We start from the raw sequence: 11,024 nt of genomic DNA on the forward strand, positions 1-11,024 counted from the left end.
TTAGTGTAGAAGGTGAGCTCCTCTCCCTTCCCAATTTCTACCATCAGGGCCTAAAGGGCAGACCCTGAAGTTACAGTGAAGAATTTAGCTGTCTGAGGGCTGCCAGGAAGAAGGGATTTGAGTACAGAAGATGAAAGAAGGGGAGGAAAGGAGGACTTTATGGTGTTATTATTGCCTCTCATGCTGATCCATCCACCAAATAAACAATCAAAACACCAAATTCTTGGAGTCCTGGTATGCGTGTGTGGCAATGTGTGCAGGGGCTGTCCATGAAAATGGAAGAAAGGGCTGAGCATCATGACAGATTGAGGAGCTGTAGGACAGGTACAGTATGCAAGGATGCAGAAACCCAAAGACTTGGAGAGATCTGAGAATATAAGTTCCCTGTAAATTTGCCAAAAATTTGGAAGATCCCTTGAGACTTCAACATAGTAGAATCAGTGAGGTGATTTCATTTAGATCTAAGAAGCAAGAAAGTTCTCTGTCTTAAAAATAAGACACAGGGGCTTCCCTGATGGCGCAGTGGTTGGGAGTCTGCCTGCCAGTGCAGGGGACACGGGTTCGAGCCCTGGTCTGGGAGGATCCCACATGCCGCGGAGCAACTAGGCCCGTGAACCACAACTACTGAGCCTGCGCGTCTGGAGCCTGTGCTTCGCAACAAGAGAGGCCGCGATAGTGAGAGGCCCGCGCACCGCGATGAAGAGCGGCCCCCGCTCGCCGCAACTAGAGAAAGCCCTCACACAGAAACGAAGACCCAACACAGCCATAAATAAATAAATAAATAAATAAATAAAAATTTTAAAGAAAACAACAAAATCACATCACAGAGTAAGAAAACAAATTTAAAAAAAAAAATAAGACACAAACAACTTCTTAGAATAGGGTTGCCAGATTTAGCAAATAAAAACACAAAACGCCCAGTTAAATTTGAATTTCATATAAATATTTTTTAAAAATTAGTGGAAGTACAATCTGTGCTATGCAATATTTGGGACATATTTATACTATATAAAAGCCTAACAAAAAGGACTGAACCCACATTACGAAAAGGAATAGAAATTGTAAACAGTTTACCAAATATAATTTTTTTTTGGCTTAACTTCTGTGATTTTATTTTGAATCTTTTCCTTTTATGCTAAAAATCTTAGTTCTTAATGACAATAGCATAATTGCTTATTTGCTTTACCCCATTTTTAACACACCCATATATTCAAATAAGATCAATATCAAATATATGATTAGTGAAAATATTATTATTGTTATTGCAGTTCTTAGGTATATCCTACCAGAGACATATAGGTGAATTACTGTATTTTCAAACATTTAAAATAACACACCTCTGCATAATTAAGCTATCAACTCAATGCACAATTAGAGTCATTTATTTTATTTTCCCCTTGATTTCATGAATTGCCTTTTCGTTCTTTTTTTTTTTTCTTTTATATCTCTATTGGAGTATAATTGTTTTACAGTGTTGTGTTAGTTTCTGCCGTACAACAAAGTGCATCAGCTATATGTATACATATATCCCCATATCCCCTCCCTCTTGAGCCTCCCTCCCACCCTCCCTATCCCACCTCTCTAGATCATCACAAAGCATTAAGTTGATCTCCCTGTGCTATGCAGCAGCTTCCCACTAGCCATCCATTTTACATTTGGTAGTGTATATATGTCAATGCCACTCTCTCACTTCATCCCAGCTTCACCTTCCCCTCCTGTGTCCTCAAGTCCATTCTCTATGTCTGCGTCTTTATTCTTGCTCTGCCACTAGGTTCATCAGTACCGTTTTTTTAGATTCCATATATGTGCATTAGCGTACAGTATTTGTTTTTCTCTTTCTGACTTACTTCACTCTGTATGACAGACTCTAGGTCCATCCACCTCATTACAAACAACTCAATTTCGTTCCTTTTTATGGCTGAGTAATATTCCATTGTATATATGTGCCACACCAAATTTTTTTTTATATATATCAGAAACTACAAATATACCCAGCGTGGTTATGGTATCATCTGTGCCCTTCTTCATTATAAATATATAAAACCCCTTAGCTGTGATAAATAGGAAAAGCTCCACCCCATTTGTTTTTGTGTTTATTTCTGTATTGATCATCCTGATTCTGCATTGTTTCTTCATACCTTGCTTTCCACATTCCCCATGCCAATATGTAACAATCATGGTTTTTTAAACCTACTGTTGAAAATTCTCACAATATTTGTGTGATTGCTAAAGAGTCAAGTGGAAGGTCTTTGTAAACTATTTCTTCAGCTTCAGCTAACTCTGTTCTCCAATGCACAAGACATATCTTGAGCTCAAACTCTGGAAGACATCCATATAAGCTTTGCAAGGTGATGGCTGTGATGTCACCTAAAAATGGTCCTTCTCATGCCTCTGCACCTCATCGAGCTCTTCGGAGCCTTTTCAGCCTCAGTTGTCTTGTGATGCTGTTTTGAGGAAGGTGGAAAATTCTTTTTTGGTAGAAATAAAGAAGCACCCAGGTTGGGGAAAAATGTATACCTCATTCTACAGGAATCCTGTGGCATATTGTGTGACATGGAACCTTAATTGTAGCTGCTCAGCACTTTTTTCCCTCTTCCCTGATTTCACACAGGGTGCACTCATTCTTTCTGCACCCCTAATGCCCTGCCTTCTCAAGCATTTTTCCATCCTGGGCTTTTTGCATGCAGTGATGTGAGGGGAATTCTCAGCTTAGTTTAGTCATATGATGAATCAGAGACACAGAATTAAGAATTCACCAGGGATACATACTTCCAGTGAAAGATGCATATCTAGGCATCTACAGCAAGACACTGGTGGGTTATGCAAAATCCTTCCCAAAGGAAACAGGAAAAAAAGTTAATAAAACTTTACAAAAGTGATTGTGTGGTAGCAAAATGCATTTGTGAAAAGCGAAAAAATGCCATTATCAACGTCCTGCTGAGAGAAGAGTTGACTGAACTACACCCAACTGTGATAAAGAATGCAAAATGATCCCAGGTCTTCCAAGGGAGAAATTAAGAAAGGGGTATAAAGTTGCCTGAGTTTGCTTAGCTTGTCAAAAGGTGGGGGGCACTCTTCAAGCCTCACTCTTCTCATCTGTACAGAAAGGGGTTTGGGCTAAATCAGTGGTGTTCCAGCTGTGCTCCAGCAGGCCTGGTGTCTCTGTGGTGACACAGAGATGGGGCAGGTGGGGCAGGACGTCCTATTCAAGAGCCAGAACAGTTCTAACTTTTTTACATATCGGAATTCACAGAAAAATTCCACTGAAATAAAGATTTAGTATCTGTATTAGTTTCCTTGGGCTGCTATAACAAATTACCACAAACTTAGTGGCTTAAAACAACAGAAATTTATTTTCTCACAATTATAGAGGCCAGAAGTCCAAAATCAAGTGTCAGTAGGGCTGGACTCCCTCCAGCAGCTTTAGGGAGATCCTGTTCCTTGCCTCTTTCATCGTCTGGTGGCTCTTGGCATTCCTTGGCTTGTGGCTCTCAGTCCAATCCCTGCGTCAGCTTTCACATGGCCTTCTCTTCTTCACATCTTCTACCTTTCTCTTCTTTTATGAAAACACTTGTCATGAATTTAGGGTCCACCCTAATCCAGATGAGAACATCTGGAGAGCTTTAAATTAATTACATCTGCAATGATGGTTTTTCCCAATAAGATCACATTCACATGGTCTGAGTAGACATATCTTTAGGGAGGCCACCATTCAACTAACTACAGTATCAAAGAGAATTTAATCTAAACAATATTTTAAAGGTTCCTTTTATATATTTTTTTCAAACTATGGATTAACACATGCTTGCTGCAATAAATAAAACTTACGAAGATGTATAAAGAAAAAGCTAATTATCTACCCCCCCCCTTTCTGCTTCCCTCCAATTTCACCTCTTTCCAACAATTCTCTCCAACTCATCCAGATTTACTGACCTTTCTTCCAGTCGATCTGGTAACCCATGTTAACAACCCTGTGTTTGTACCTCCATGCTTTATTTCAGGCTCATGTAATTACACACACACACATACATACAAGCATATACACATATATCTGCATTGATAAGGAGTTTGAAATTGATTATAAAATTTGTATCATACTATACACACTCCTCTGTATCTTACTTTTCTCTTTAAAAAATGCCTTGAGTACATTGCTCTAAATTAACTAGTATAGTTCTAATTTTTATTATTTTGTATTATTTTTAATGGATGCATAGTAGCATTATATTCCACAATGTGGACAAACCAATATTTATTTCAAGCCTTCCCTATTAATGGGCATTTATTATATTTCCAACTTTCTGTATTTTTACCCAACTGAAAAATTCTGTAATACATAATCCTTGTACATGCAATTTTATAAGCTGGTGATTTTATTACTATATACAACTATATAGTAATTTGTATTACTATAAATTCCCAGCAGTAGGACTACGGATCAAGAATGCATGTATTTTTCATTTCAATAAATTGGTACCAGATTGCTTTCCCAAAAGACTGCAAAATTCCATTTGTCTACCAATATATGAAAGTACCCACTTCCTCATATTACAACCAGCAATAACTGTTATCATTCTTTCCACATTTTTGCCATTCTGATGGGTGTAAATAACACTAATTTTTATTTAATTTGCATTTCTCTCACTACCAGTAATTTTGAACATCTTCTCAAATGTTCATAGGCCATTTGGATTTTATCTTCTATGAAATATTTATCTCTATTCTTTGTTCCTTCATCTCCTAGGTTGATTATTCATCCTTTACTCACTGAATTGAAATACTACTAACTTTATCATATATTAAACTCTCATATACACTGGAATCATTTAACCAATTTTTATTCTGTTTTTATCTAGTTTCCTAGTTTTAGCACAATGCCACATTGATCTTTATTACAATGGCTATTGTATTTCTAACGATGATAAGGTAGGTAGTTTATCCCAGCTCTTCTTTATATATTTCATGAATATTCTCAGGCAGTTACTATTTCATATTGGATTATTTTATGAAATCCCTCCCAAAATAAAATTCTCTAGAGTCTAATTAAAATTGCAATGAATTCTTATTTTAATTTTAACAGAACTGAGATTTTTATTGTATCTCACCCTCCAAGAATATTGTGTCTTTTCCATTTTTAAAAATATTACTTTGGGGCTTCCCTGGTGGCGCAGTGGTTGAGAATCTGCCTGCTAATGCAGGGGACACGGGTTCGAGCCCTGGTCTGGGAAGATCCCACATGCCGCGGAGCGGCTGGGCCCGTGAGCCACAACTGCTGAGCCTGCGCGTCTGGAGCCTGTGCCCCGCAACGGGAGGGGCCGCGATAGTGAAAGGCCCGCGCACCGCGATGAAGAGCGGTCCCCGCACCGCGACGAAGAGTGGCCCCCACTTGCCGCAACTAGAGAAAGCCCTTGCACGAACCGAAGACCCAGCACAGCAAAAATAAATAAATAAATAAAAAATAGAATAGTCATAAAATCACTATAAATAAATAAGTAAATGCTTCAAAATTTAAAAAAAAAAAAATATTACTTTGTATAACTCAAAGATTTTATAAGTGTTCTTGTAAAATTCTACTCTTGGTAAATGTATTTCTAAACATTTTATGCTTGTACTGTTATTTTAATGGATTTTCCCCTATTTTTACTTTTAGGCTTTGTTAACTGAGAGAAAATCTATTCCTTTACTCTATTTCATCTTCTACTTGTTTATCTACACAATTATTTTCTTCATACCATTCTTGTGTTAGAATTCTTGGCATTTTTAAATATATAATCATATTCAACAGTAAAAAAGAGATGATTTGATCTCTTCCTTTCCAGCATTTTATCAAATGATCCATGTTATAACATTTGTTATAACTGCAAAACTGTTGAGTATTAACAGCAATAATGAGCATTTCCATCTAGTTCCTGATTTCAATTGACATGATTTCAAGGTTTTAAAAGTAATTTCATTCTACTCATATTTTACCCTAGGGTATCCTTCAAAATTTTATCTAATATGCTTTCAGCTTCTCTTAAAATGATAAGGTTTTTTTCCTCTTTTAGTTTGTTGATTAGACAAATTACAATAAGATTTTTCTGATATTGAACCACCTTTGCATTTCTGGATAAATTCTAGTTGGTCTTAATAAATCTTCTTTTAATACAAAGCCAGATTTTATTTGAAATTTTTTAATGTTAGTGTATCTAAATTCATATGTGTAATTGGTTTATAGTTTTTGATTTTGAAATACTTTTGCCAAATTTGGGTATTAAAGTTGTGCTGTCTTCAAAAATGATTTGAGAAATTTCCATCTTTTTATTGTGTAAATTAAGTAATACGAGAAATAACTGTTCTTCTGAGATTAGTTAGAACTCAGGAAAATATCTGGTCATGATACATTTTTCTTAATGTGATAAAAATATACATAACAAAATTTATCATTTTAACCACTTTTAAATGTACAATTCAGTGGCGCTAAGTACATTGACAGTGTTACTCAACCACCACCACTATCCATTTCCAGAAACTTATCATCACAAACAGAAACTCTGTACCCATTAAACAATAACTCCATATCCTACCCTTTCTCCAACCCCTGATAACCTCTTTTACTTTCTGTCTCTATGAATTTGCCTATTCTAGGTACCTCATATAAGTGGAATCATACAATATATATCTTTTATGTCTGGCTTATTTAACTTAGCATAATGTTTTCAGGGTTCATCCACGTTGAAGCATGAATCAGAACTTCATTCCTTTTTAAGGCTGAATAATATTCCATCGTATGTATATACCAAGTTAGTTTATCCATTGATCTGTTGATGGATTTGGGGTTGTTTTCACCTTTTGGCTATTATGAATAATGCTGCTATGAACATTGGTATACAACTATCTTTTTGAGCCCCTGCTTTCATTTCTTGGGGGTATATACCTAGAAGTGAGATTGCTGAATCATTTGGTTTATGTCTAATTATTTGAGGAACCATCACTCCTTTCCTTAGTGCCTGCATCATTTCATATTTCCACCAGCAATGTGCAAGGGTTCACAATGCTTTTTTTTTTAATGATATAACTTTAATCACCTTTTTCACTTCTTCAGTCATAATTGTTTTATTCTAGGTCTGTACTTCTTTATCAATTTTGGTATGTTTACTTTGCTCAGAAATCAATAATTTTCTTTGGAGTTTCAAATATCTTCCATCCTCTTTCCCTTTTATTTTACCACTTATCAAAGGAATTTAAGGCTATAAATTTTCTCTCTGAGTTTTTGCTGTTCTGTAGGTTTTGATATTCATCATTTTTTTACTGTTTTTTAAGATAGTTTGTAATTTCAGTTTTCATGTGGTCTTTGGTCCATGGGCTAACCAGGAGTGCATTCTTAATTTCCAAGTAGGTTCGGGGTTGGAGGAAAAACGAAAATCACTATTTCATTATCTCCTATTTTAACATGGTCAGAGAGAGTAGTCTGTAAAAATCTTGCTTTCAAAATTTTGTCAAGATTTGCTTTGTGGTCAATTACACATCTATTTTTGTGAAGTTTCCATAGACATAGAAAAATATTTTAGATTCTCCATTCAAGAGATATATGTTTCTTGGGGCTTCCCTGGTGGCGCAGTGGTTGAGAATCTGCCTGCCAGTGCAGGGGACACGGGTTCGAGCCCTGGTCTGGGAAGATCCCACATGCTGCGGAGCAACTAGGCCCGTGAGCCACAACTACTGAGCCTGCGCGTCTGGAGCGTGTGCTTTGCAACAAGAGAGGCCGCGATAGTGAGAGGCCCGCGCACCACGATGAAGAGTGGCCCCCACTTGCTGCAACTAGAGAAAGCCCTCACACAGAAACGAAGACCCAACACAGCCATAAATAAATAAATAAATAAAATTTTTAAAAAACTAGGAAAGTCAAATTAAAAAAAAAAACAAAACTCCTGATTGTCTCAAATTAAAAAAAAAGAGAGAGAGATACATGTTTCTGAATTTTTCTTTCTGTCTTGCTCTCTCTATACAAGAAAATGTGTTGATATCATTATTCAATTCCCTTATAATCTCATATAATTCTAAAAATGGGTATTTTAAGGTATCCCATTATAACTGTAGTTTTGTAATTTATCCTTGCACATCTAATAGGTATATCTTTTTATATTTAGCTATTATGTGGTCTTTGGGTGTTTTCATTGTGTGGTTTTCAGATTCTTCATAAACTGTTTGTTCAATTTATCACTTTATTATTGCAAGATTCCCCTATATTGATTACTACTTTTAACTTTACATACCTCTTTTCCTACTATTAACATAGTTTCTACTATTGCCACACCTGCTTTCTTTTTTCTTTTTCTTTTTTCTTTTTGTGATTTCCTTCACGTTGGCCTTATTTTCATCCCCAAGGCAGACACATCCTTCTTCCTCTTGCTCTAACAGATGATAAGCTCTAGAAAGTAGTTGACTGAGAACTGTGTCTCCTTTAAGCCACAGTATTTCCAGAATCCTCTCACCCCCCATTGCTTTACTACTAGATTATTTCTTTTATTCCTCTATACTTCTAAATTATCTTACCTAAGTAGAGGGGGAAAAAATCTTTACAGAGAATTAGGAGAACTGAGTTTTTAATAAAGCTCTGCCAATAGCTGTGTGACCTTAAGCAAGTCAATTAATATTTTGAGAACTGTGGTCTCAGTTGTAAAATGTCCAAATTGACAAGATGGCCTCTAGGGTCCTTTCCAGTTCTGCAATTCAGATTCTACCATTCTAGAGAGGAAAACTCAAGGAGGGAGAGGAAAGATATGAAGGTAGCACAGGTCAGGTACAAAAGGTCAATTGCAAATTTTGAGGGCTAAGCACAAAGATTATCTTTTGTCTTAATTATGTACCAAAATATTATATGCAAGGCTACTATATAGCATTGCTAACTTTTAAAATTATGCGTATGAATTGGGCTATATGTTTCAGAGCTAATTCTATGGTTCATTTAGATATCTATTAACGTAAATTGAATACCTTAAAATTACATATTGGTCTCCATAATTTTCTAATTCAACCCGTAAGTGATTAACAACCATGCATTTGAGATGTACCTATGTCTGAGAGAATATTTTGTGTCCATATTCATTTCAAGTCACAGTACACTTCTTATTAACCATTGCAGCAAAAATCAGAAACAAATTCCATTGTATAATAATCCTCCTCCCTCCAAAGTTTAATGGGGAGAGCCAGTTAAATTGTGCAGGGTAAGTTTTCACATCCACTCACAAGAATTGCAATATTTCTCTTCTTTATCAGAAGGAAGGAGAGTGTGGCTGGAGTAATCCCATGGATTTCCAGTAAATCTTAACACTTAACTGACTGTCCCAAAGCCTGTCTACAGTCCAACAGTGAGAATTCTGGAAAACAAGTTACATTCTAATGCTTCACTCTACATTGTCTCTTATGTAGTCTGAATGTTTGTAGGATCCAGAGTCAAAGCTAAGATTGTTTCTCCTGGAACATATGTAGACCAGACCCGTGTCTCCATTCTAAAGACTGTGTGATTCAAGAGTACTTAAATCAGTAGGCTTTACTGAGTGCCTATTATGAGCATTGTTTTACCTTAAACACACGATATAATTAAGTAGTAAACATATAAAAACATGGAAGATTTGATATCTATCCTTGAGGAACTTACAACCTGACTCAGGAAATTAAAAAGAATACTGTACACAGTAACAAGAAAAATAGCTACAAGGCAAAATGAAATAATCAAAATGTCACTGTGGTGCTCGCTTCGGCAGAACATATGCTAAAATTGGAACGATACAGAGAAGATTAACATGGCCCCTGTGCAAGGATGACACGCAAATTCGTGAAGCATTCCATATTTTTGGGATGAAGTGAGAGAGTCGCATTGACATATATACACTACCAAATGTAAAATAGATAGCTAGTGGGAAGCAGCTGCATAGCACAGGGAGATCAGCTCTGTGCTTTGTGATCACCTAGAGGGTTGGGATAGGGAGGGTGGGAGGGAGATGCAAGAGGGAGGGATATGAGGATATATGTGTACGTATATCTGATTCACTTTGTTATACAGCAGAAACTAACACAACATTGTAAAGCAATTATACTCCAATAACGATGTTAAAAAAAAATGTCATTGTGATAGGCTGAATATGGACTCCCCCAAAATGTTAACATCCTAATCCCTGAAACCTTTGACTTTATTACTTAACATGGCAGAAGGGACTTTGCCCATGTGACTGATAATTCTGAAATAGGAGATTATCCTGGATTATATGTGTAGGTGCAAGAGAGTAGTAAGAGATATGAGGACGGAAGCAAGAGGTTGGAATGATGCAAAGAAAGAACCACAAGCAGGTGTCCTCTACAAGCTGAAAAAGGCAAAGAAATGATTCTCCCCTCAGAGTCTCCAGAAAAATCAGCTGTGCCAATACCTTGACTTTAGTTTATGGACTTCTGACTTCCAGACTGTATGAGAAAAAATTTACATTGTCTTAGCTACTACGTTTGTGGTTGGAAACTAATACAGCCAAGGTATGATTTGAAAACATAAAGTTAGGAGGTAATATTGAATTAAATGAAGTATAATGGAAATGAATTATTGATGATGTTGATAACATTTTATGTTAGACAGGAACATCTTCTCCTCAGTCTTTGTTTTCATGAAGAAGACTTTTATCTAACACATCCTTTCACTTCTGACCTTTTAATCACTCAGGCCCTGGTGATATAGAATGATGTCTCTGGTTACTTGGAAAAGAATATCTGGGCATGCTCAATCCAGTTCTGCCATTCTTGAAAAAGAGCTTCCTGTGGGGACAAGCATGTTCTGCTCTTCTTTCTCTTTCCATGGGAAGGCCGGCCCAGGTGGTACTGCTATAACAGGTAGGGTGAGTCTACCTAATTCTGGGGTACATTTAGCAGACCAATTTATCTTTCAAACTAAACTGCATTCTCCAACCTTTCTCTATAATTAATAAGGTGATATTTTGCTTGTTTCTTTACTTTTTCTAAAATTCCCAATTATTCATAACCTGGGTAGGAAAAGAGAG

The 11,024-nt window shown here is 36.4% G+C and overlaps 1 protein-coding gene and 1 non-coding gene across 2 annotated transcripts; both read left to right on the top strand.

Annotated features, from left to right (window-relative positions):
* Window positions 1–2,351: 2,351 nt before the first annotated feature.
* C9H7orf66 (chromosome 9 C7orf66 homolog) lies at window positions 2,352–2,879 on the top strand. The gene is given in 3 exon segments (XM_036862935.1): window positions 2,352–2,450; window positions 2,609–2,743; window positions 2,745–2,879. Coding segments are annotated over 3 exon segments (369 nt in total).
* Window positions 2,880–9,730: 6,851 nt separating this feature from the next.
* LOC118901397 lies at window positions 9,731–9,837 on the top strand. The gene has a single exon (XR_005021370.1). It is a non-coding gene; the product is annotated as a U6 spliceosomal RNA (small nuclear RNA).
* The last annotated feature ends 1,187 nt before the right edge of the window (window positions 9,838–11,024 follow it).

This window comes from Balaenoptera musculus, chromosome 9 (assembly GCF_009873245.2).
Source record: "Balaenoptera musculus isolate JJ_BM4_2016_0621 chromosome 9, mBalMus1.pri.v3, whole genome shotgun sequence".
In the NCBI taxonomy this organism is placed as follows: domain Eukaryota; kingdom Metazoa; phylum Chordata; class Mammalia; order Artiodactyla; family Balaenopteridae; genus Balaenoptera; species Balaenoptera musculus.